The 24,887-nt window shown below is 57.8% G+C and overlaps 11 protein-coding genes across 11 annotated transcripts; all 11 read right to left on the reverse strand.

Moving 5' to 3' along the window:
- Window positions 1-480: 480 nt before the first annotated feature.
- On the reverse strand, window positions 481-1,287 carry LBRM_09_1420 (conserved hypothetical protein; the record flags this gene model as incomplete). Its single annotated transcript, XM_001562705.1, has 1 exon — window positions 481-1,287. The coding sequence occupies one exon, from the start codon at window positions 1,285-1,287 to the stop codon at window positions 481-483; it is 807 nt and encodes a 268-aa protein (XP_001562755.1).
- A 1,222-nt stretch (window positions 1,288-2,509) lies between these two features.
- On the reverse strand, window positions 2,510-4,252 carry LBRM_09_1430 (conserved hypothetical protein; the record flags this gene model as incomplete). The annotated part of the gene is made up of 1 exon (XM_001562706.1): window positions 2,510-4,252. One exon carries the CDS (start codon window positions 4,250-4,252, stop codon window positions 2,510-2,512), a length of 1,743 nt encoding a protein of 580 aa, XP_001562756.1.
- A 1,495-nt stretch (window positions 4,253-5,747) lies between these two features.
- On the reverse strand, window positions 5,748-7,733 carry LBRM_09_1450 (conserved hypothetical protein; the record flags this gene model as incomplete). The annotated part of the gene is made up of 1 exon (XM_001562707.1): window positions 5,748-7,733. The coding sequence occupies one exon, from the start codon at window positions 7,731-7,733 to the stop codon at window positions 5,748-5,750; it is 1,986 nt and encodes a 661-aa protein (XP_001562757.1).
- Window positions 7,734-8,518: 785 nt separating this feature from the next.
- Window positions 8,519-10,114, reverse strand: LBRM_09_1460 (hypothetical protein, unknown function; the record flags this gene model as incomplete). Its single annotated transcript, XM_001562708.1, has 1 exon — window positions 8,519-10,114. One exon carries the CDS (start codon window positions 10,112-10,114, stop codon window positions 8,519-8,521), a length of 1,596 nt encoding a protein of 531 aa, XP_001562758.1.
- A 1,614-nt stretch (window positions 10,115-11,728) lies between these two features.
- LBRM_09_1470 (conserved hypothetical protein) lies at window positions 11,729-13,450 on the reverse strand (the record flags this gene model as incomplete). Its single annotated transcript, XM_001562709.1, has 1 exon — window positions 11,729-13,450. The coding sequence occupies one exon, from the start codon at window positions 13,448-13,450 to the stop codon at window positions 11,729-11,731; it is 1,722 nt and encodes a 573-aa protein (XP_001562759.1).
- Window positions 13,451-14,601: 1,151 nt separating this feature from the next.
- On the reverse strand, window positions 14,602-15,021 carry LBRM_09_1480 (conserved hypothetical protein; the record flags this gene model as incomplete). Its single annotated transcript, XM_001562710.2, has 1 exon — window positions 14,602-15,021. One exon carries the CDS (start codon window positions 15,019-15,021, stop codon window positions 14,602-14,604), a length of 420 nt encoding a protein of 139 aa, XP_001562760.2.
- Window positions 15,022-15,688: 667 nt separating this feature from the next.
- Window positions 15,689-16,252, reverse strand: LBRM_09_1490 (putative ubiquinone biosynthesis protein-like protein; the record flags this gene model as incomplete). The annotated part of the gene is made up of 1 exon (XM_001562711.1): window positions 15,689-16,252. One exon carries the CDS (start codon window positions 16,250-16,252, stop codon window positions 15,689-15,691), a length of 564 nt encoding a protein of 187 aa, XP_001562761.1.
- A 2,389-nt stretch (window positions 16,253-18,641) lies between these two features.
- LBRM_09_1500 (conserved hypothetical protein) lies at window positions 18,642-19,880 on the reverse strand (the record flags this gene model as incomplete). Its single annotated transcript, XM_001562712.2, has 1 exon — window positions 18,642-19,880. The coding sequence occupies one exon, from the start codon at window positions 19,878-19,880 to the stop codon at window positions 18,642-18,644; it is 1,239 nt and encodes a 412-aa protein (XP_001562762.2).
- A 925-nt stretch (window positions 19,881-20,805) lies between these two features.
- Window positions 20,806-21,201, reverse strand: LBRM_09_1510 (conserved hypothetical protein; the record flags this gene model as incomplete). Its single annotated transcript, XM_001562713.1, has 1 exon — window positions 20,806-21,201. One exon carries the CDS (start codon window positions 21,199-21,201, stop codon window positions 20,806-20,808), a length of 396 nt encoding a protein of 131 aa, XP_001562763.1.
- A 669-nt stretch (window positions 21,202-21,870) lies between these two features.
- LBRM_09_1520 (conserved hypothetical protein) lies at window positions 21,871-22,323 on the reverse strand (the record flags this gene model as incomplete). The annotated part of the gene is made up of 1 exon (XM_001562714.1): window positions 21,871-22,323. One exon carries the CDS (start codon window positions 22,321-22,323, stop codon window positions 21,871-21,873), a length of 453 nt encoding a protein of 150 aa, XP_001562764.1.
- Window positions 22,324-23,277: 954 nt separating this feature from the next.
- Window positions 23,278-23,637, reverse strand: LBRM_09_1530 (conserved hypothetical protein; the record flags this gene model as incomplete). The annotated part of the gene is made up of 1 exon (XM_001562715.1): window positions 23,278-23,637. The coding sequence occupies one exon, from the start codon at window positions 23,635-23,637 to the stop codon at window positions 23,278-23,280; it is 360 nt and encodes a 119-aa protein (XP_001562765.1).
- Between the last annotated feature and the right edge of the window lie 1,250 nt (window positions 23,638-24,887).

A 24,887-nucleotide genomic window follows, 5' to 3' on the forward strand; every position in this document is an offset into this window, starting at 1 on the left:
CACGCAACACGTGGAAGACCGCAGAGGAGTACTCCTGTCGGACATGGCATTGCGGGGGTAGTATTTTCCTTCACACGCGTGTTCGTTTGTCTGCTGCCGCTCGAGGTTCAGAGCGTGAGGGTACGGGCGATGGAGCGCAGCACGCTCCCCCCCTTTAGTGCTTCAGTGAACCTCGCGGCAAGCGCGGAAGCAGAAAAGGAAAAAGGGAGTGGGGGAGCGCTCCCAAGAAGAGTCTAGCAACATCTGTGCAAGTGGCGAAGGTGAGAAACACACAGTTGCACATGAGAGAGAAGTGTCCTTGCTGACCCCCTCCACTTCCCCTCCCACGCTCGGGCAGCACGCGCTCCTTTTCCCTTGTTGTCGGTGCGGACGAGCGGGGTGGGGTGGGGGTGGGGGGTCCACGACAGCTGGAACAAATGTGTGGGGCGGCGCGCACGCTACGGGTTCGCTGTGCACCGCACCCCCCCCGACAGCCACACCTCAGTGAATCGTTTTGCGCACTTTTGTGAGGGCACCTGGGCTTTTTTGGCTACTGCTCGTGCGCCGCGGTGGGCCAAGGGGAGTGCTGCCGCCGTCACTACTTTCTACGCTGCGCAGCCGCTTCACTGACCCGCGGACATTTGTGATCTCTTCGAGGCTGGCGCGCTGACTGTCAGTATCCACGTCAGCTATTCTGCTGCCTCGCTGTGCCTTGGTAGGTGGTGACCTGTACTTGTCTTTCTCTAGTGTCACACCCTGCGTCGAGGGCTGTGAGCTCCTCGCCAGCTGCGCCTGCGCCAGCTCGGCGAATCCCCGCAGCTCCGCCGCCTCTGCTGCCTCATTGGTCAGTTGCTGCTCCAACTGCTGCACGTACGCTGCGAGGAAGGCGTGGGCGCGGGTGACCCACACCCCACGCGCAATCGACTCCCCTGCCTTGAGTTCTGCGCGAGCAGCACTCTCTTCCAGCGCTACAAGGCGCAGCTGTGTTCCACACCAGTGCTTCTCTGTCTCCCGAAGCCCTGCCAGCTCCATCAACATCCCCTCATTCTCGCGAATCAAGTCGCGGACGAGTGCGTGTCGTAGAAGAGTAGCGACATCTAAAGCGGGCGCCGCACTGGGGGTGGGGTCCACCGGTGCACGCGCTGCCAGCGACTGACTGCCTGCCCTGTTCAGCTGACTGGACGGAGCGGCGAGTAGCGGGTTTGCCGGCGCAAGGTTCTCGGTCAAAGGTGTGCCTAACTTATGTGCGTGCACCACGGCATCTGGCGAGCGCGTCGGGAGGTGCGGAGGGCCTGCCACGGACATCATCCTGTAGGAGCTGGTGCCAAGGCAGAGCGAAGCGGACGCGAAAACGCACAGAAGGTGAGGTCGGCGCGCACCTGCAAAATATGCATCAGAGCAGCAAAGCGATGTGCTCTCCGGCTTTCGCCCTTTTGTTCCCGCGTGCGTTAACGCTGGACCAGCACTGTACCGACGTCACACAGCAGCAGCAGCAGAGGACTCAGCTTCCCCGCACAGAGATACGTGCAGTGTGTGTGTGTGCTTCTTGGGCTACACAGGGTGTAGGTAATGCGTGCCTCTATGAGAAAAGGAGAGATGAGGGATGCGATAGCCACGGTGCGATGCCAATACGCGTCTTTGCTGTCTGGCAAAGAGGAGTGAGGGCATCGAAGACTCCTGTACCCAAGATGTTCCACACAGACATAACCGAAGGGGGGAGGAAGAAGGGAGAGATGGGGATAGGCGAGTAGGGAAACAAGGTACAGAGATGAGCAAAGACTACAAAGTGAATCGAGTGTCGATGCGTATGCCCCTGTGGGCGAAGGCGTACAGCTGGCGGTGTGTCATTGTGCAACTGAGCACGTGTGCAGACGAACAACAGTTTGGTTAGCGGGGTGCATAAAGGTTGGCGAGGCGCCGAGTGGCATGAGAGTGTAGCAATGCTCTCTCTTTTGAGCTCGCTGCCCCTCTACGTCAGGTTCTCGAAAGGTGGTCGAGCGCGCGCGCGTGTGCGTCCGCTAAGGCCACGCATACGCGGAGAAGTGACAGAGCGCCGTTCATGGTGGGGTCTTTGTCAAGAAGAGCGGTATAGCGCCCCCCCTCCCGCCTCCGCCTCCGCCCCGAGTGCCTTGTCAGAAGCCCAGCAGATAACCGCGAGAGAGAGAGCGAGAGACATCACCGTATGAGAGACGTACAACAAGCCGAGCCGTGTCTTCTCTCTTGCGTCCCTCTTCACCAAATGCACCGCCTCCTAGCGAAAGAAGTGGAGAGTGAGTTGCGAGAAGACGTCGCCTGAGCCGCACTTTTGCCTCTCTTCGGTGTGTTCCCTCCTCTCTGTGCTGGGCTGTTGACGTCGCTTACTCCGTTTCCAACACGCAGACGTGAGCGTATTGATGCGAGTGGACTGGAGGCGCAGCCGCTGGGGCGCATCTTTAACTTTCTCCTCCCCCTTCATGCGGTGTCGATGGACTCATTGCCTCTGCATCCGCATGACAGCACTCACGTACTCGAGAACACCCACGCAAAGACGTTACTGAAGCGGCTTGAAAATCTCCTCGACGCTCTTTACCCGCTGAAAGGCGCGAGCTCTGCTGACCTTCGTGAAAAGCGCACCATCGTCCACGTACACAAACACTGCTTTGCCGTTGCTGTCGCTGAGCAGACCGTCGTGCAGCTTGTACAGGCGGTGCCCATCCGGCGAGCGCGACGGCGTCTCGTCCAGCACGAGCTGCTTGTCTTCTGCAAGTGTCTGCAGAAGTGAGACGCTCACTTTTCCGCCATTCTGGCGCAGCATCGATTCGTAAGTGCGCTGCTTCGCAGAGGTGCTACTGGTGCCGTTTGCCTGCGCCACCTCCGAGTGCGCCAGCTTCTCAAGGATGAGGAGAAGGCGGTACTGTGCGGAGTACAGGATGCCTGACCACTCACGCGACTGTTGCACCGCCTTTCTAAGGCTGCTCGAAGATGAGGCGGGCGACGTAGTAAGCAGTAGCCGCTCCACCAAGTGGCCATGGGGCTGCACGAGGGCAGCGTTGAAGGAAGCTGAGATGCCGTGCCGCGCCGTGCTGCTGCCAAATGTTCTCTCCAGCGGAATCAGCCACGTATCGCAGAGACGTTGCGCGGTGCGCAATCGACGCTCCAGCGGTGGACGTGATGAGGTCGAGGTGGGCAGGGCGATCGACTGGCAGGCGTACAAGAGCGTCAATACAAGCCGAAGAAGCCATCGACACTGCACGTGAAACTGGTCAGCGCTCGTGTAGTAATCGGCGCGGAGGTGTTCGGCGGTGGTTTGCAGTGGCTGCAAAAACCACCGCGACGCGAGTGTGGAGGGATACTGGTCAAGTAGATAGTAGTTCAAAGCAGGCAGAAGAAGCTGACCGCCGCTCAAGAGCTCACACCCGAGGAGATGACCGGAAGATCCGTTGGGCTCGCGGAGGAAGGCGGGAGGAGGCCGAAAAAGCAGGTCCGCGATGCGCGCGAAGAGGCGCATCGTGACGGGTAGTGGTAGCAGGGCAGCAACGTCACGCAGCAGCGTGCTGAGCTTGACGTTGCCGTCCCTCATCCACTCCGACACCACCGATGGCGGCGCGCCATTTTCGCTGGAGGACTGAAATACGCACTCCAGCTCCGCTACGATGCAGGAGGCTGCGCGAGGCACCGAGATTGCAATGTCCACGCAGAAGGCGCTAAAGATCAGCGTCGACGTGAGTTGCGCACCGCTGATTCGCGTACTGCCAGTGTGCGCACCTGGTGCGGCGCACATCGCGCTGCTGGCCGCCGCCGTCGCATCTTCGGCGGCCGCCGCTTCCTCAGTACCACCACGAGCCTCCGTAGCGGATGTCCACAGCGCGGCTGTCGACTCTGACGTTTGCCACGCTGCCGTCGCTGCTCCCCGCAGTCCGCGCGTCATGCTCTGCAGTAGCGCAAAATCCTGGCCTTTTGCGCGCCGCTGCTGCATCGCCGGCGACGGTGCCGTGGCTTCCTCGCGTACTTTTTTCATCATGTCAGTAGCGGCCTCGACGTACGATCTGAACTCACTGAGCGACTTCAGGGAGCGTACAGTACTGACAAAGCTGCTACTCGCGCTCCCGTAGGGTACAGCTACGCTTGAGCCGATGGACATCGAGGCAGCCGAGGATGAGGCTACGCAAAACATGGGTGGTAGGCCGCGCTGATTTTGGATGGTGCTGCGGCGCTCATCGAGCAGCACCTGAGAGCGCTGCAGTGTGCGAGTGGTGCTGGCAAAGAGCTCATCCACCTGTGACGCGTTGAACATGCTGAGCGCCACGTATGTCTTCGTGTGCGTGGGAGCGTAAGACTACAGAAAGTGGATCGTAAGAATAAGAGAAGTACAACTCGCACCAGGGCGCAGAGGGAGGGAGGGAGGGGGAGTGGCAAAGGAGAGAAGTGAGGCGAACGGCAGATTTGGTCCCTACGCACGGAGTCATGTAAAGAGACCGGAAGTTGAAGGAGGACGGCGACAGTCGCGCATATGCGAGGAGGACCACGCTGAGTAACGTAGCACAGTCTGCACGCAGCGCCGTAGCAGAGAGCAATACACGAACTCATACGTATGCATCAGTAAGGGCGAGGAAAGTCAAGGGGCGCTGCGCGGAATCTTACCCATCAAAGACGCTTACTCGACGCCCTCACACGCGCACACCGCTTCAGCGGCTTCTTCTTCCATGCCCTTCCATTCGCGTCTTGTTGGCATGTGGCAGAGGACATCAGCACACAATGAAGAGGCGACGCATCACCGAACCGCACTGGTAAGAGGAGGGGGAGAAAACTGTGCGTGAGCTCGCATGGCTTCGCAGCGGGCCTATTCTCTGTCGCACAAGACACGAGTTCAGCTTCACTCGGCACCCTCCCTGCCCTGCCACACCGTCCATCGCGTGGCACGAAGTAGTCGTAGGCACGCCGTACAGCAACGCGTCCACTCAGTGACCTGACCACGTGCGCTGCCTCACACTCCATCCACCCCCCCTCCGCTCCGCTGGTCGCCACACGGTACGCCTCACGGTGTGGCGCAGGCTACGCCCGGGCCACGCTGAAACTCTCGCCCTCATGTGGATGGCACATGTGTGTTCACTGTCGCACGTCGCTCCGAGGCAACGCCATCCAGGAACTGACCCTTGTCCCCACCAGAAGTGGTTCAATATTGGCAGGGATGGATGGGAGGGTAGAGGAGGGGGGGGGGTGAAGTGGCTGCCTGGCTTCCGGGCAGAGTGGGTGGCTACGGGGACCCCTGGGACACCGCGTACTGTGGCGCTCCGCCCCCCCGTCATTGAGGGAGACGTGACCTCAGATGAATACACAGACAAAAATACATCCACACGTGTACGCTTGTGGCGCTGGTGAGTCAAATGCGTGAAGGATGCGGAATAGCACGCGCGCGCTTCTGCGTAGCGGCGCCACGGATTCCTATGGAAGACACCTGCGTGGAGCTTCTCAGGACCATCGAAGACTCTCGGCACAGTGAAAGGCGGGGAAGTGATTCGCAGAGAACCGGGGAAAATCGAGGACAGCGATAGTACTGCGCAGCAGCAAGTAGATGCGTCACTACCAGCAAGGCAATTGAGGAGAAGGAGACAGTGATTTGACCCTTCCATTCCTGCACAGCCCCACATTTAGTCTTGCCTCTGGTGTGGCTGGGGAGCGTTACGCACCGAGACACAGGGGCCCACCGTATCCCACGCCGCTCTTCGGTAGGCTGAAATGCTAATGAGCGGTACCCTGATGGCGAGCAGGCGTTACCTGGGGAGTTTGTCTTACTCCCGCACTGTTACATAGATCGCCAGGAGCAGAAACGTGAGTCCGACGCCACCGCCGATGAGCGCGCCGCCAGTGCCGGCGTCGCACATAAAGTACGAGTCGCTCACTTTCACGCAGAGGGCCCCAGAGAGGATCATCGTGAGCGGATTCAGGCACGCCAGCGCCACTGCCGTCGCCACGCCCAAGACCACGCTCGCTGCTGTCTTGAAGATCATCTGGGCAAACAACATGATGCCCCACAAGACACCAGTGATGATGTGGCACACAAAGGCGTAGTGGAGGAAGTGGTCGTACGCCTGCTGGAAGGTACTTCGCACCTGCTCGTGCGGCGTCACCAGTGGCACATAGCTCCACTTCCATGCCGCTACGCTGGTGTACCACACATCGGTGGACTTGGGCGGATTCTCCGTCTTTTCGCGGTTAATGTCGGAGCTGCACCGCAGGCTAATCGCGGTGAAGGTCGCCGGCCGCCTCGACGGGTCGAGCCAGTCGGCGGTGGCGGGGTAAAGCTGATCGCGCCTCGCTTTGACTCTCGAGTACACGGCCTGCGACAGCGCCACTACCTGCGGGTGGCCTGATGTGTTGCACCACAGTCCTCTAATCTGCACTCCGACAGAGAAGGGATCGAAAGAGTCGGCGTAGCGAGTGCCAACGTCCCTGCCCGCCAGGAGCGCTGACTCATTTTGGAACACCGCTGAGGAGTAGTTTGCGTCAAAGTACATCAGCACAAAGCACATGGGTGTTTTGCCGCCTCCCTCTGCACTTTTCATCACACAGTAGGGTGTTAGTTGCTTTTCGCTTTCGTCGAGCGTGACGGGTCGCCACCGTAGGTCGCTCAGCTCGGCCGGCACCAGCACAAAGCTTGGCAGGTTCTGGCTCGAGTATGCCTCGCACTGCGCTGACATCGTGAAGTCGATGGTTGGCCCTTCCAACACGCGCTTGGAGGCCTGCGCGCGGGTGAAAGCAAGGGCTGAGATGGTGCCCAGGACCGTGCTGCAGACGAGCATGAATAGACCCCATGCGAGGATGCGCATGGTGCTGTGCTTGTTGGTGCCTGAGATGGAGTTGCCAGCCAGCGGGGAGATGACGAGGGTTACCTCAAGAAGAGTTGTAGAAAGGAGAAGTACGAAGGTGGTAATGCCGAGGTTCACGTCAGAGCGGAGCGCCGTGCGCAGAAAGCCCAAGAAGTAGGCAACGACAAAATTCGCTGTGAGCATCACCCCCACCATGATCGCCGTCGCGACACACCACCGAATGTGCTTTGCTGTGCTGATGAGCTCTTCCTTCTTTTTGTAGTCCTCGACCTTCAGGCGCTCTCGAATGTAGTCCTCACGTGTGACAATTTTTGTCTTGACGAGAATGCGGCGCACATAGCGCGGTAGGTTCGCCTGCTTCCTCCATTCCTTGCAGCGGAAGTACGTCCAATGCGGCGCCAAGTTCGCATAAAAGCGCCAGAAGCGGCACACACTGCCTAGTTGTACAACGTTCGCGTGTGTGCTCGCATCGACGTAGAGTAGTATGACACACACGATGTCTGCCGAGAACGGCCCAGTTTGCACCGGCAACTCCGTCTCTGACGTCTTTACGCCATCATCACCGCCACGGCGACCGGCCTGGGCGTGCAATCGACTGCGCGCGTCGTTGGCGGTGATGCAAGAGCGGAAGTGCACCACCGCGCTCGGCTGCCCGGTGAAGGTGAAGTCGCCCGACACCTCCCGCAAGTGATGTATATGCGCGGTCGACGTGGCAACCGGATACGACGAGGAGTGCGTGTGTGTGTCGGGAGTGGTGCTCGTCTCCGAAAACAAGTCGTCGATACGGGCCACGTTTAACGGCGGAGTCAGCACCGGGGTGAAGACACGGTGTTCCAACACTTCTCTCGTCACGCCGTGCGCCGCTGCCCCATTGGAGGACCGCAGGTCGAGCTCATCGTAGACCACACCAATGGAGTCGAGTGAAATTGTACGCTTGAAAAAGCCCATGCCTCGTGCGCGATTGCGCGTGTGCTAGACGAAGCAGAGAGGCGGTCGTATGGCGCGTCGCGTATGTAGCGGCTGCAGAAATCGAAGAAAAGGAGGGGGAGGGAGAGGGGGCGTGTGAGGGGGTGGGGGCGGCGGAGTGCAGGTGCCTCTCCCCCTTCCCTCAGAGTCACTTTCCGATTCTGCGTCGCGGTCTGCGTAGGTCAGAGCGACAAGTAGAAGATGAGCTGCACAGCGGTACAGCGCGCAATTCAGTCATGCAAAGACACACACACACACACACACACACACACACACACACGAGCGAGAGGTTGGGGACAGGTACAAGACAAGCCGGAGAGGGGGTGGAGAGAGCACTAGTAGAGGAAAGAGTGGTGGCGGTCATTTCTGAGCGGAGTATCCGGGGCAGCAAAGCAAGATACACACGTCAGGGGTTAGAGAGGCGCCTCCCTAGTGGTCACGCCGTGCCGTGCCGCGCAGAGGGCTCCACACATCTACACCCCCTTGACACGCAGATTGAGCGGCGCTTTTTCTCTTCGCTTCCGCACGCTTCTGCGCTGCAGTATTGTTCGCTGCCATCCGCCCTCACGGCTGCGTTAGCCAGTGAGAGCACATGTGTACGACGTCAGCTGCAAGAGGTTACCCGTCGGAGAAGTAAAACAACACAAGGAAAAGGTGACAGCGGCGGGCTGCTTGCAGTTGTGTGCACCCGTCTCTCCTGAGGTCGAAAACAACTTTCCACAGCAGAGTTTCGCACGGTTTCATCTCGGCCACGACGTGTGACAGCGCTACGACGTTGCTGACATGTATGGCACTGGCACGATGTGCCCAGTGACAGGCGACACCATTGTGGTGGTGGCCAGCTCGCACATGGCCCTCGATCCTCGCGAGCGGCGGTACACAAGGCACTCCATGTGGTGGAACAGGAGCCAGAAGCTACGCAGCTCGCGAATATGGCGCCGCCACAGAGTGGCAGAAGTAACATCCGTCTTGCGTAATCCACAATGGTCAGACGTGTCTTGCCGCATCACGAGTATTGCCCACAGACCGTACATGGGATCATGCGTTGTCTGGTACAGTTCATAGAAAGACTCGAGGAGCACAGCGGGGATGTCGCAGTAGGAGGACCGCAGCGACGCAGTACCTCCGCCGTTGCCGGCATGTGTGTAGCCTGGCACACGGCCAGAGTCGGTGACGTAGACGGCACTGCGCAGCTTGTGGCCGGCTGGGTTGGCATACAGCTGGAAGCACGATGTGGTCAACGCTTCAGCAGCTTGCAGGACATCATTTTCGCTGTACTGCGCAGTGGATGGGCGCGCCGGGTAGCGATGGGCGCCGTAGCGGACGCCTTGAGCGAGCACTCCTCCCAGTGCGCACATGCGTGGCGTGGCTACCGGCACGAGCAGCTCTGCTCGAGAGCCTACAAACGTGAAGTTGACTGCCTGTGCCTCCGCGGTGACGGTGCGTGTGTAGAGCAAATCCCGTAGAATCGACGCAACAGCCGCGTCGTATGTCTCCACAAGACGCTGGTCTGCCTTCCGCTGTCCACCCAACACCCACAACTGCAGAAAGAGGCGCGCCAAAGGCACTACCGCGTCGTAAGTGCCGGCCCGCAACGGGAGAAGCTTCGAGTTATACAACGGCGGCACTGCTGCAGCCTGTTCGCCAGGATGCCAGTATGACTGACTGGCGTTCCGCAAAGTGTTGTATGTCTCCAAGATGCCGTCAGGGGTGGACGAGGCACCGCCGGCCGTGACACGACTCCACACCTCGCGGGCAAACGCTGACCACGAGGTAGTATCTGCAGTCCCTGCCGGCGTTGGTACTGCAGCTATATCCATCAACACCTTCCGCACCTCGTCCGCCTCAGCGGTCTTTCCCTTCATCGACCACACCACTGCGGCACTCTCGAGTGCCTCACGCACGGCGACAAATGTCTCAGAGGACGCAGCACCGGTCGAGGTGCTCAGCGCCGCTTTAGCCACCGCCTTGAGGTCCTTTACAGCTGGGGTCAAGTCAGTGCGGACACCGGTAAGCAACATGAGGTCCCACACAGCAAGCTGTGCCTCGGGTAAGTGCATTGTGAAAGGAATCGCCTTGGTAAGCGACTGAGTGACGTACTCCATAGCTTCCTTTATGATGTGCACCTCAGCGATAGGGGCAACTGGCCAGCGGTGCGGCCAGAAGACCTCATCGGGGACCACGCCACTTACACGACTTGCCTCCCTTGATGACACCGCCGTCTTGGTGCGATCCCTTATGCCGATGGCAAGACACTCGGCAACGAGATTGATTACGAGGATGTACGCCACGACGCCAAACACCGCGAAGACGATATAGCGATCCACAAAGCGCAAGTGGTGCCTAATACGTCGCCGCTGCATTTGCCTGCAGGGAAGAGAAACGCTGGCAGGGGAGATGATGGAAGGAGAAGGGGGAGTGAGGCAAGGCTCTTCGCTGCGAGTGCGGCAGGTCGCAGAGCTTTGCTAGCCGTGGTGGCAGTGAGCGACACGCGAAGATAGGATTTGCAGTCGACACAAAGTGAGCATCCATCTGCTCTCTTTTTCTGTCAGTGCGAGTGCACTGAAAGTGAGCGTGGAAAAAGGTGGGGAATCGAGGGGGCAGGGGTTGCTCGTCAGAGAACGATGCGGCCGGCGAGGGAGCACAACCAAAGAGCCTGAGTGCTGGGCTAGCTGAAAAGCGCTGCAAGCGACAGGCATTGATAAGCGCAGGAGGTGCAGGAGGGAGGAAGGGGCGACAGGAAGTCGTTGAGAGCACACGCACACCGCTTTCTTTCGTTATGTGTTTGGATGTAGGCGGAGTGGGCCGGGTGGGTGGGAGAAACTCAGAAGGGGTGAACACCTCAACTATGATCGCTCTCTTTCCAGTACCCGCAGCTCGTGTAGGAGGAGGCAATACGCATGGGTCAAGCGCTACTCTCCGTGCTCTGAGCAGCGCACCGCTCCCTGGACCAAACGTCGGCATCCAAAGGTGGAGCACTTACGTGGCTTAGTTCGGCAACAAAAGCACACGCGCTCTTGTGCCTCTACGTCCTCTTGCGGCAGTGCTCGCAGACACCCATACGTTTGGCATGTTGAATCCAAGAGCGACGGCTCCGGGGGCAAGCCTTGCACCGCAGGCAGTGAGTGCAGCGGGCAGAGACGTGCCCCACACTTGCTGTTCCCTCTAGAAGACGTTAAGCCATCATCACTGCGGTGGTGGGGAGCGGTAAAAACCGCCACACTATCTGTGCCCGATGAAAGCGAGAGCACCACTACGCTTTCCCATACTTCATTCCACTGTAGAAGCTGCTACAGGAGGCGGTCACGCACCACCACCAGCATCGCAAAAGCCGCGGAAATGATCGGTGCCTCCGAGGCGAAGACGGGTCCGGCCGCCTTGTCGGGGTGAGTTCGAAGGGCCAGAGCATGAAAAGCACTTTGTATGGGCTTGTGTGCGACAAAGGCCCCGACTGTGAAAGGCCCAGGACGTCCCTAGCAGAGGCGCACGACAAAATACGCTGAGCTACATCAGAAGCGGATATGCACATCGTCGATGTACCGCTGGCCATCCGCATGGCGGAACCCTTTCCGTGACGTGGTTGAGAAGCCTGCGTGAGAAAATAGCGGAAAAGCGAACTAGGCAAGGGTGTGTTGGCAGAGTAAGGTGTAGAAGCGCGCGCACAAATCCTGTCCGGTCTCAGTGTGCTCGCTAACATGCGCCCTGTCTATTGGGTAGGGCCGAAGAGAGCCCCCTTGCTGGGTGCACAGTGACGCTATGAGCCATCCACTAGGCCCGAAATAAATCAACACAGCGAGAAACCCCATTACAGACGCATTAGATCGCGGTATGCCCTCTTCTCTTCGGAAGTGTGGAGAGACGCGGGACAATAATAGAGCCTACGTCCTGTGAAGACGAGCTCACACGTGTAACATCACACGTGACCGCACGGGCACGCGCCAATACCCACGGAAGGAGGCTCCATCAGGCTCGCATGCTCACAGCTGCTGCGGAGGGAAGACCCTATTATTGTTGTAGCGATCTCGCTCTAGCTGCGCGCGCTGTTCGCGCAGCTGCTGGAGTCCTTCCGGCACCCCCACCACGAACTCACCAGGGCGCCCTTTGCGCCGGACGTCTGTCAGATGTGCGATTCGGTTGCGGAGACCGCGACTCCATAGCAGTGCCGCCTCGCGATTCTTCTCTTCGTTGCTGCGCAAAAAACCAAAGCGCCAAAGCCACTGCACCTCCTGCTCCATCTCCCAGTGTCCGACAGCTGTTGGTGACGCGGTGTTGCGCCCACCTCCGCGGGCGCTAGGTGTGGTGTTCGTGGAGGGAGTGTGGCCCGTCTCCAGCGCGGCCTCTTCATCCTCGTCGCAGGCATACAGCTCCCGATACTGGCGCTTCTCAATGCGATGCACTTCGTCAGCCACGGCAGCCGCCTTGCCAGAAAACTGAGCGCTCTTGTCCTCAGCGGTAGACTCCGATGGCCGGGGCTGATCACCAAACAAGCACCCGCGCTGACCTATATGATTGTACCGCAGTACGAGCTCCTCTCCCGCCTCAATAGTGCGCGAGGCCGTGACCGAGACGCTGCCATCATCCTCACGTTGGTAGACAACGTTAGCATTCGCACGACATGTGTGGTTCAGCATGTCCACGAACGGTATGATTGAGAGCTGCGGAGGACCAGGATGGCGCCAGTTCAGGTTGACCACACGGGAGCGAGTCATAAAGTGCGCCCAACGTAGGGCGCTCTCTTCATCCAGCCACGCAGCAGAGTCTTGCAGGGTCACCAAGTTGGGCGCGGCCAACACGGAGGATGGAAGCAGCAGTACTGGGAGTAAGGCGTTCACAAAGTGTGTCTGCAGCTGCCGCTCCCACGTCATGAAAAGGTGGAGAGCGCCCTCCTCAGCTTCTGCCACACCGCCGCGCGCACGCTGCGACTCGTGCTGCCGCTGCGTCAGGGCTGACATGCGTCCCTTAAAATAGTTGGTGAGCACTGTAGGCGTGAGGGCCGTCTCCACCTCTGGTCGGCGCAGGTCAGCGAGTTCCAATTCACCCCGCTCCACCGCCTGTACCATGAGCTCTGTCGAGGCCGCCGCCACATCTTCACCAGGCGCGACTGCTTTTGTGTGCCGCCCAAGTCGCAGTCGACGAGGGAGCGGCTCGACATCATCGCGGCTGAGGAAGCTACGGCGCAGCAGTACGCCCATTGGTGGGGGTCGGCGCGGCAGTGCATCCATCCACGTACGAAGCGGATTTTCGACAGGAAGGACGCCAGCGTTCAGCGGGCTGCGTGAAAGATACAAGGCCACGGTAATGAGTAGTGCGTCACGAGAGAGCAGCATGTGAGGCGGTGCCGAGGTTCCCGAGGGGAGGGTGGAGAGGCGACTGACGACATCGTCAAAGCACTGCACGGCAAGCGACTGGAGGTTCGTCGCCGCGGTCGCACCCGGGTGCGACCGTTCTCCACGACACACTCGCCGCAGCAGCTGTGAGGCGCGTTCCCCAGTCATGACGCAGTCGTGCTTAACAGTGCCGAGGTGCTCACCACGGTGGATGCGGGAGGTGGCAACAATGGTGCGAACTGGCTGTGCGTCGGCGGCTGGCGTGCTGTTTGAGTAGGGCCGAACTGTTTGCTGCAGCTTTGTGAGCTTGACGTCGTGCATGCACTGTGAAAGCCAAGCGGTGCCGCGGTAGGGCGTACTCAGCGACAGCATCTCTTACGAAGGGAATCGGTCACAAAGTGAAGCGGCACTTAAAGAGACGCCGCGGGCGTAGAAACACAACGGAATAAGTGCGTCGGCGAGTAACACTGGCAGACGGCGACGACGACGCCTCTGCATAAACGATTCAGTTCTAAATAAGAAGGAGAGAGCGTCGGGGAGGAGGAGGCCGAGCGCGTCTGCAGGCGCCAAGCGGATGAGAAGCAGCACGAGGGTCACAGATGGCAAGCACACAAACTCCGTGGTGTCGCTTGCAGAGCTCGTTTCTGCAGGGATGGACCAGCCTCATTGACTTTACGACTCAAACCGGGAGTAAATGGAGAAAGAGAGGCTGAGGGTGCAGAGCGAGAGAGGACAACGCAGTTGGGGCCACATGAAGAGCTGCATTGGTAATAGGATGATATGGGCGCTACCGAAGGCTCCTGAAGGGCGGTGAAGGAAAGTGAACACTGAAAATAGGGAGTCTCCTCAGGTGGCATGGCGCGGCAGCGTAGTATTCGCTTTCGCACATGGATGCGTGTGTGCATCACATCCGACAGACACCGGCCGTGAAGACACGCTGCCGCATACGACCACATGGCCTGGTACTCCCCTCGACAGACTGCAATCCTCAAATTCCAGTCGCCGCCAGGGTCGCAGGGCTGCTTCAGTGTAGAATCTGAATTAGTAGTTACTTCATGGAGGAAAGGCTAAGAAACGCATTGCGAGAGCCAACCTACGCACCGGGCTGCACACCCGCACCTATACAAACCTCACGAGCTCATGTCCAGTGAAGTCACGTGGAAGAAAGTGGAGGCAAACGGGCATGCTGAAGTGTTCAGTTAGGTGATAATGCAAACATAAAAGAAGAAGGACAGCATCACTAGACGTGATCACAGAGGAGAAACAACACGGAGCCACATGCATGTACACGCGCACAGATGCTGAATGCTGACTGTCCCTCTGTGGGAGAGAAGAGGGAGCGCATGCAACAGAGGAGACACGCGCCGCAATGGCATGCGGACATGACACAAAGCGAAGAAACCCACGCACCTGCGCATTGGGCCGGGGCGGAGGAGGGAGATCATGCGAGGTGCAACAAAAAAAACAAAAAGTAACAGAAGCGATGGCGGCGACGACTTTGCCAACCACAGCGTCCGCGCGTGTTAAACGTAGTCGACCGCCATGTCGAAGTCACCGCGCTCAACCTGGCGGCGCATCTCCTTTAGATCACGCTGCTCCGCCCGCTCCCTCCGCAGGGCAGTGTGGCGCTCAGAGAATTCGCTACCAACGCCGGGCTGGCGCTCCTTGCCCAATACGGTCTCCTTGAACTCCTCTATCGTCATTTTGTGCTCCTTGGCCATCGCCTCGTACTCCCTCTCGATTTCCTCGTCCGTAACCTTCTTGACCTCGTGCGAGACCTTCTTTTTAGTGGCGCTGATCTCCTTCTCGATATCCTTCAGGCGGGCTTTGTTCTTCACGCCGGCCGCGGCGTACGCCTCCTCCGCGATGTTCGCGTCTTTCTGCTGCACCCGCTCGTACAGCTCCCGGAGCGCGTCCAACTTCTTGGAGTAGTCCACCGGCATTCGAGCTAGACAAGAACACAAAAGCAGCAAAGAATGCAAGCCAGAGAGAGAGAGAGGCGAGGAGAAGCAAAATTGAATGAAGGAGGGCCCCTCTGTAAACGAGTATGCGGGTGTTTGCACGTCCCTGCTTTAGGAGTGGTGGCTGAAGAGAGCGAGAGACAGATATGGTGGACACCTTATCATGCAGAGAGGAGACAAGTTTAGCGTAGGAGTGAAGGGAGAAGGAAGAGGAGGCGTCATACCTCGCAGGGCGATCCCGCTCAAGGCACCATGAGGGGTTTATGGCAGGACGAAGCCGTCTTGTCGTCCATGCCAAAGGGCGACTCTTTCACACGGGGAGTTCGTATCAGTTGTTTGCCCACCCCCACCTTCTAATGTGCAGGAGTCGCCAAGAAGAAGAAAAGGAATTCGCTTGTGATTGACATACACGCCCACACCTGCACAGAAAATCCTATTGTTGCAGTTCCGCATCCAACTTAAGGCGAGCGCGCGGCAGAAGAGAGATAAAAGACGCGGTCGAACAGGAGCAACACAAGAGCAAGGGCGTGAGTAGGGGGGGGGGGAGGGAAGAGGCAAGAGCAGCGGCGGCCTTCAACATATCGCGGGTCTTCCCCGCCACCATTTTTATTCCAATCACCTCCGCGCCAGAAAGAGCAACGCGCGCCGTTCACTGCTTCTGGTGTTTCTTAAGGAATACAGGCAGCGGCGTAATACCGGTATACGCCGCTACTTCATCGTACTCCTTGGCGAGCATGTCCTCCCACGGCACATTGAGATACATGGGCACGGCGGGCTTGTCATGGCGGGAGCACGGTGCGTTGTGAGAAGCCCACTCCCAAAAGAGTCGCATGTGTGCCAACTGCGTTGCTGACAGCCGTGACGCGCCACCAAGCAGCGAAAGCAACCCGAGAGGCAAGCCTGTGTGCTTCCACTCAAAGACCTTCACCGCCAGCTCTTCCTCTACCGAGCGGCCACAGCCGGTAATGACGTGCAAAAAATCGTGGCACTGCCTGTGTCGCATCATTACATACGCCAAGGTCGGGTCAGCAATGTGCTTCACGGCCGCCCGCCCACTGGGCAGGAAGTGGTTACGGTCCATGTAGGCGGCATACCGGAAGCCGAAGGTGGATGGTGCGAGACCTCGACTGAACTCAAGCACCTCATCCCCCACGACAGGTTGGTGCTTCAAAATGCTGCGGCCCCGCTGGTCAGCCATCATGCAGTTCTTCATATTTTCCAGCGAGTTGAGCGAGCTGAGCTCGCCGACAGCGGCGACGGCATCTGCATTCGTCGGGTCGTAGATCGCCTTAAGGCTTTCCACTGCAAAGACGCCGGTTTGATGGGCCAACGCGGCACCGGTTGCAAAGAGGGGTACCCACTGCATGATGTGCACACAGTTTCGTCGATTTACCGCGCGCACACACACGGGACGTTTTGAACAGACGGTCTCGTAAGGTGTCTCTGTGCAGCGGGTTAGACTGCGGCTGCTTTGCGCTGTGCTGGGAGGGCGTGAGTTCCTTGCGATGGCACTAATAATGACCGCTGGAAAGCGCGCCGGTGACTGGGGTGGGCGGAGGGCGGGAGGTAGCGGACCTTTCGGTCTGCCCAACAGAGCGGCAAAGCCGATGTGGCAACTTCGGTGACAAGTTGCAGCCACTGATACCCACCAGCGAAGGTAGACAGCGCACAGAAACGAGGGGCCACAGGGAGCAGCAGAGATAGAGGAGAATAAGGTGAAGAGAGAGAGAGAGGTGGGTTGAGCGGAGGAAAGCGTTTCCATTCTACTGAAGCACAGGCCCACTGCAGGGTTGAAAAATAGAAATGCCACGTCCACATAGTCAGGAGGTGGCAGGGAGTCCCTGCAGGTACATCTTCATGGATTTCAGCCATACCTGCAAACAGGGTTGCTGACCAGAAACAACAAGAAGTGCGTTTCGTTCGCATTGAGCGACGTACTGCACATGGAGAGAGAAGCGCAGGTGAGAGAAGGAGGAAAAAATATATTTTCTCGCTCTTCTACCACCTGCCATCTTCCCACAGTTTCCTCCAGCACGTCTCAGGCGAGGCAGAGAGTCCCTTTCTCCTCTCGATATAGCCAACCACGATGTCTTGTATATCCTTCCATTATCTACTCGACAAGGCCACGATGGCGCCGGTGCGGCCGCCGCGACTGACCTCCTCGCTTCCCTCCGCGTAAACCATTATGCACGTCGAGGGGGTACGAGAGAAGGACCCCAAGTCACGACCAGCACGACGAGGCGCAGATCCAGCAGCAGTACACACACAAGAGCCAGCGCCGGATGCATTCCCACATGAATTCCTCCCCCATTTGCCTAGATTGCTGACTGCCACAGGATCCACTAGGCGGGTGCTGTCACGGAAACAAAACGATGAGGAGACACCCTTAGCTCCAGCGAAACGACAGGATCACCACATTTCGGGTTTCGACGACACGGCGACTTCCGCACTCAGCGCCCATGACCGGCAAGCGTCCGCAGACCAAACGAGAGACGAAAAGAGATCAGACAAGGGCAGACGAGCAAAGCACAGGCCAATGAGTCAGTCGCAAACAGGAGAAGAAAAAGGCGCGACGTTTTGTGCGTGTGGTGGACTGATGGAGTTAATAAGATAAGCGCTGCGGAGTCATATGCAGGGGTGGGTGCACAAGGAAAGAAACCAAACAAAGGCGTGTCACTGTCCAACGCGGGCGTAGAGCACTAGCGCCCCTGCACCCACAAACACGTAATTAAGCGAGGAAAGCAACGCTGATGAATGCGCATAAACGGGTAGGTGGGAATGGGTGAAGTAGAGGTCGGGCCACTGTAGGCTGCGCTGCGCAACCTGAGCGAGTGAAATGAGAGGAACATTGAAACATAGGAAGCGCGAGGGGTTTCTAGAACTGATGAGCGAGACATATGGAGACTGCCCACGCGCAGGTCACCCTCCATTACACGCACCTCAATCGCTGTCTTTACAACAATGTGACTCCACCTACATGGATACGAGGGACTAGGAGACAGATGAGGCGTAACTGTCAAGCAAGAGAAGTAAGCGGCGGACACTCGGCGATGCACCGACAAAGCTCCCCGGAGAGAGAAGACACCCCCAAAATGACGTGGCCGTCACGCCGGGGTTGCACGTGCGCCCTGCCGTCCTCTCTCCCCCCTTTCACGACGTGCAGCGAGAATTCGCCGGACAGCAATCCCAAACACCTGCACAGAGGGAGACGCACGTGTGCGCAGGAACATGCTAACACACATGGCAGTGTTTCAGCTGCAACACGCAAGCTAGCTCTTAACGTTTTTAAGGGTGCCGCCCTTTCGTCTTCGGGCCCTGAAACCACACTACAGCGCGCGCAGGAGGAAATCTGCGATTAAGCTGCCGGATCGTCGATGATGACAGCAACCCCAGACAGCAACGACACAGTCGGGAGAGGGAGAGAGGCGGAGGCACAGACGATTTTCTCCCTACGCAGAGAGTTAGAGGAGAAGTGGGAGGCACAGGGCTATTGGAAGTGCAGTGCCCGCTGAGCACAGCGTCTCAAACGAGTGTCCGTGGCGAAAACAAAAACAAGAAAAGTGCAGAAACCCATAGAGGAGGGGTGCAGTGGCGGAGCACGCTTATTTTCTGCCTCCACTGCTGCTGTGACCCTTCCCGTGGCCTGACTGAAAGCCACCGCCACTTCCCTTACTACTCGAAGCAGCATTGTAGCGCTTGTTTTTGTTAGGAACACCGCCGCGGGGGTCACGCATCGGCCTGTACGAAGCCTTCCGTGACGAGTTGTATATGCGACTCCCACCCCCTTCAAAGTGCCGATATGGTGCAGAACCCCCGTTCATCTGATGCACGCCGTAGAACGGAGTTGCGTTGCCGTACGGCACGTCGTACTCCTCCCCATCGCCCTGGTAGTACCCAAACGGGTTCCCAGCTTCTTCAGCAGAGTCATCGTAGTACGGCTCCTCCTCCATCATCTCATACAGTTCAAAGGGCACCTCATCCGGCGACTCGGTGTAGTAGAAGGACCCCTGTCTCCCATGGGAGCGGTGCCGCTTTGCATTGTACGGCTTCCCCCCTTTGCGCCGCTGTGGCTGATTGTCGCTGCTCCACCGGTTGAATTCCTCCACCACCGCCGCTGCACTCTCTTTGCCGAGGGCATTGGCAATGAACTCAAAGCTTTTGCCATCTTGGTACATGTTCACCATTGCCTTCACCTGTTCCTCAGGCCAGGTCGTCGAAGACGAGCACCTCTTTCCACCATGTGACTGCCTACCGTCACCGTTTCCGGACGACTGCCGCGGTCTTGCCGAGGGACTACAGTGCGGCGGTTGCCATTGGCCGTTGGGGCGGTAAGCCCTCTCTGTGTGCATGTTTCTGGAAAAGCAGTCCTCCTCGTTTTGCCGCCGCATCTCCTCCCACATGAGCTCGTACAGAAGTGGATCCATGTCCTCATACCAGGGCTGGTATGCTGTGTCCCGCGTTGTGTAGTAGGAGGAAGAGGAGGAGTTGGGGGTCCCACGGGCGCTTGACGCGCGCGTAGCCTCGAAGAGTTGCCTGCCCGCCTGATGAAATTGCTTCACCGTGTTGTAAGCGTTGTTAATGTCCGTCATGCGGCTTGTGCTAGAGTCTGCAGAGGTGTTCGACACATCCGGATGATGCTCCTTGGCGAGGTCGCCGTAGCGCTTCTTCACATCGGTCAAGGTGGCCGAGGTGTGAACCCCAAGTATCTTGTATGCCTTGCGTACATCGTCCTCTGTCGGCACTGTTGCGCAGTGCCTACACGCCGAGGATAAGGAGGCACCAAACAGAGGCTGACGTGCACGATTAAAGAGACGCACACGCCACCGAGCGACGCCCTGCATGATGGCAACCGGCGGGATAGTAAAGCACGTTGCTTGACCCTCTCGCGTACGATTGCTCTTCGTCTTTATTATCCTGTGAACGAAGGGTGGCAGTAGGACAGCAGCGCGGCAGAATCAGCAGCGGGTGACTATGGAATACGTATGAGTGTATGCTTGTTGCCGTAGGCGGCAGTGCCTCAACAAAGGAGATGAGCGCTGCAGCAGCCAACAGAGACAAAAGCGCCGCGGAGGCCCTTTCCTCGACTGTCTGACGAAAAAGAAGGCAACGGGGTAGTCGCGCAAACGCACGCCAACACTCACCAGCCACTGTCACCTGCGCTACGTGTTTCGTACGGTCAAGACGCGTTGATGAGTGGCAAATCGGTCGTGGTAAAATGACACGTGACGGGTGGGGAGTAAAGGGAATGCGAGAGACGGAGGACAAGTAGTAAACATGACGACACGGCCCCAGGGAGTTTATTGAAAGAGAAAGCAAAGAGCTGGCAGCGCTGAACACCAGGAGTAGCATCATGTTCTACTGCACACAAACTTGCACAGAGCGCAACTAGGAGCTCTGCGTCGGGCAGTTTCGTGTCGTATTCCTTTGTTCTTCGCTGTCTCAGCTGGAGGGACACCGCCTGCAGCAGGTGCGCCACCAATCAGGACACGAGCGAAGGAAGAAAAGACGCAAGGGAGAGCACTTAGGGGAAGGTGAATGCGACGACAGATCCGAAGAGCGGCGGTAGCGCCACTCAGCATCGCGATTGTCTCATACATGTGTGAGAGCGAGGCAGTTCGAAGTGTGAGTTGGAGAGAAGAGGCGAGGGGCTACCGCACGCACGAGCCTTCCGCTCCTCTAATCGCAGTAAAACTACCCCCGCCTCGCGACGCTCACTGCAGGAGCAGGCGCAGCTCATCAGTGAGAAAAACGACTGAGGCACCAGTGCTAAAGATCCTCATCCAGTTCGTTCTGGGTCGAGTCAAGGTATTCTGAGATCTTGGCGTTCAGGAAGACAGCGGACTTGTACCCACGCTCCACTAGGTAGGAAGCGCCAGATGCGGCCCGCTGCTGGTTTAACGCGTACACAAGAATGCGGTCTTTCTTGCGTGGCTTACGCACGCCGTACTTGCTCTGAAAAGATGATGCCCACATCCGCATGGCAGTATGGAGGTCTCGAAAGTGAATCACCAGGGCATGTGGAAGCGGCGGCACCGCTTTCACTTCGAACTCCTCACGCACATCTAGCAGATACACCCCGCTCGTCCTCCCGGCCTCGAGCGCGCGCACCACCGCCTGGGCCTCATACACGTTGAAGGGGTGTGTAAAGTCCGGCAGCGACATCGCGAAGAAGCAGGAGTGGGTGAGTTGTCAAGCGAAACAGCCTTATCATGTGGAGCACAGATAATTGGGGAGATGGAAGCTCTGTACGAAAGGAGAGGGAGCAACAATTCTTCTCTACCAATGTGCTGCAGATGCACGCGCACCAGCGCAGAGACACGTGTACGTACAGAGCACGTTGCGAGGAAAAGGGTGCAATTTCGGTTGCCTCCGTTGCAATGATGAGATGCGTTCTCAAGGTGGAAAGAAGAAGGAGAGTGGCGAGGAGAGGGAGGACGAGGAAGAATGAAGACCACGCAGATTTAGCGCGTCACGAAGGAGCGGCACAAAGGGGGCCAGCCGAGATGAACACAAAAAATATGAAGTGAGCATGCGCAGGAGCACATGCTACGCCATGCATGCATGCCGGAGTGCTGGCAAGCAGCGTGGGCGCACGGTGCTGCGTTGGTATACAGTGGGAAGGCGTAGGCCACCCCCTCTTCAGTATCCCACGGAGTGGAAACATCGCATTCGCAACAGGCAAAATGTCGTTACATTGGCTACTTTCTCTTCAGAAAGTGCAGTCCAGCTGAGAGGCAACGAGAGAGCGAGAGGTGTTTGTAGCCACCGTAAGCGCAGCAGCGTAGAGTGATCCCGCCCACGGCAGCTAGAGCAGCAGCCCTTCAAGCTCTTTTACTGGAGTGGGGTTGGTGAAGATTCTGGTGGAGCCGCAGAGGTACTGGGGGTGCCGTATGCGTGGTACCACTGAGCCCAGCTGCCGGAGAAATTGCCGGCGTTTTCAAAGCCAAGCTCCTCTGCGACCTCGCAGGCGATAGCAGAGCGGACGCCGTGTGCGCAGTATAGCACAAGCTGAGTCACCCCTTGCACGGGGCGAGGACCACCGAAGAAGAACTCGAACTCATCATCCTCAATTATGCTCTCAGGGCTGAGAGCGTCTGACAGAACCGGTAGTGGAACATTGATTGCAGAAGGAATCATCCCCGTCGCCGCCACTTCGGCTGTCGATCGAACGTCGATGAGTTGGATGTTGCGCACGGCATCACTACAACTCTGCTTCGCTTTTACAATGTTCGCCACCTGATCGATAGTGAAGTACCGGCATAGATACCTCGTTCCTCTAAGCATCGCTCGTCAGTGTAAAACTCCCTGGCATGAACAGCAACGATGGTAAAGAGACGACTGTGGACTCACAGCTACCCGAGTGCTTGCCCTCGGCTGCAGAGAACGCAGCAGCGAAGAAGAGGCGCACCAGAGGATGAGGCAAGGGAGATGGGAGGCACCGGCAAAAAAAAAAGAGCGTTGATTCGCCTGCCGCCATGGATCGCCGCCGCTGAAGGCGGGAGAGGCGATGCCAAAAATGCACGGTCACATATCAAGCGTATGCACGCACAACGGAAGAACAGAAGGTGTAACAAGCAGAGCGAGAGGTGGGACAACGAAGTGATGAGAGGTACAGCACACGAGGGAGAAAAGGAAACGACAGATTCAATGAGTGCTCCACCGTGCATCGACCGCAACCCACCAGGGAAGCGGATTCACCAGAGCTTTTCATCCCTGTTTGATCACATCACAACGCGCTCCATACCAGCGGGGCCGCAGTCGAGGCGACTTTGCGGTCGATGCGCTGTCTAGAGATTGGAAGGAGGGTGACGTCTACCCACACACCCACAAAAGTCCCCTTTCTAGCCTCGGTACATCAGTGAACAGCACCATGAATGACACCACACAGTTCGGATTATGGATGTTTTCCCCACATGGCAACAATCCTTGGGTATCTGCTACCTTCGGCTAAGTCAACATCGCACTAAAGAGGGAGACGGAAAACTGAAGCGGCAGCGATAATGAAAAAATAGCCAATTGAGCAGCAAACAGCGCTGCTGCTGAAATGGAGAGCCCAGTAAAACACGATATTCCTCTTTCCATCATAGTATCACCTACTGGAACTCCGCGTGTTTTGGTGCACAGCGTGTGGAGCTGCTGTGGAGAATCTGTTAGTGGGTGTATTAAGCTCAGCTATGGTAACCGCTCCTAGTCACGGCGGCTGATGGGCGGCGAAGGAGCAGTGAAGCGCCAGCTTGGCTATGCTGCGCTCTTTTCTTTCTCTGACCACTCTGTCCAGCTGCCGGGATACACATCAACGTTTGTGAAGCCGCTGGAACGAAGCAAGGCGGCTGCACTCTCCGCACGCATGCCGCGAAGGCAGTAAGTCACAACGTGGTCAGATGTCTCCGGCTTGGGTGCCTTGTACTTCTCCTTGAACTCGTCGGCTGTCAGCTGAAGAGCGGACTCCAGCTGATCGAGAGGAATGTTGACGGAGGCCGCAATAGCGCCTCCCGCCACCTCATCGGCGCTGCGGACATCCAATATGCACATATGGCGATCACCCGACTGCTTCTTCGCCACCAACGCCTTCATAGCGGCGTAAGTCAGACGCTGCATCCCAAAACGCGCAAGGAGCGGTTCTTTTGTCAAGAAACAGCGATGGGGCACAAGGGTAGGATTAGTAGTCACAGGAAAAGATCTGAGGAATATCCTGCGCGTGATTCCGAGCCAACATGACACAATGCGGCATGTGCTTGTGCACGCCCGTGTGCGTGTTCGTCACCGAAGAGGAGAGGAGGAGAGGGAGATAAAAAAGAGGAAAGAGCCAGATGCAAGTAAAGCGGTAGTCGTGGCATAATCTATGCGTCCCCACAGTCCTCACGGATTGCGCTGCCGGCAATGCCACGGTAACTTGCAAATTGGGGAGCACAAAGCGTAACTCTGAGAGCGACGCTCACGTGATACTCCGGGGAGGTGGAGGAGACCCAGTCATGAGGAAAGGGCTAGAGGGGGTACCTCGCCTAGCAATCGGTCACATCCAAGTCCCTCTCCATCTCTTCTCTCCATCATCCTCTCTTTGGAAGCGGATGCCTCAACAGGGTGTGTTCGACTGTTGTACAGAGCTTGTCGGTGCGTGTGTCGGGGATGTGGCGAGGCAAGAACGTGATCCAGTGCGCGCCGGTGCTCGCTAAAACATGCGCACAAACACGCACGAAAGCACGGGCGTACCTGCACTTGCTCAAGCGAGGAATGTACAGCCATATAAACAGACGAAGTGCATTTTTTTCCTTTTTGTGTGTGGGATGTCTTGCGCAGCACCGCACCACTGGCGCGGCCGGACACAAAAAATGTCAGCGCGACACACTAAGAAGGGGGATAAGTCGATATGGTCCTCACCGCAAGTCTCTATGAGGCGCCTGCTGTACGTGGCGGTACACCCCTTCCGTGTCTCTCCCAAGATCCCCACAACTGGGCATCGCTCCGCTGATATTTATAATCAAGTGATGTGCTGTGATAGCGTTTGCTAAATCTTCCCTCACATGCTCGATATATCTGGGTAGATTTTCTCCCACCATTTCCATCCACCACAAACCAGTCCACAAGCACACACATACGGTCGCATTCCGCTTATTTCTGCTGCGCTACGACTATGTCAAGGAGCCGGGCCAACCAGCAGACTTGGGTATCGCTCAGACCCACTTTAATTCCTCTGCAGACAGTACAGGCCGGGCCCAGAATTAAGCTGAACATCACAGCGATGTAGCACGAGCAGAAAAACAGTAGGCGAGTGCGTATATGCGTTGGGTCGTCGACACGATTCTTAGTGGCCTTGCCCAAACGTGGCCATGACCGCACGTCTTTTCGGC

Source organism: Leishmania braziliensis, chromosome 9, assembly GCF_000002845.2.
Source record: "Leishmania braziliensis MHOM/BR/75/M2904 complete genome, chromosome 9".
Lineage (NCBI taxonomy): Eukaryota > Euglenozoa > Kinetoplastea > Trypanosomatida > Trypanosomatidae > Leishmania > Leishmania braziliensis.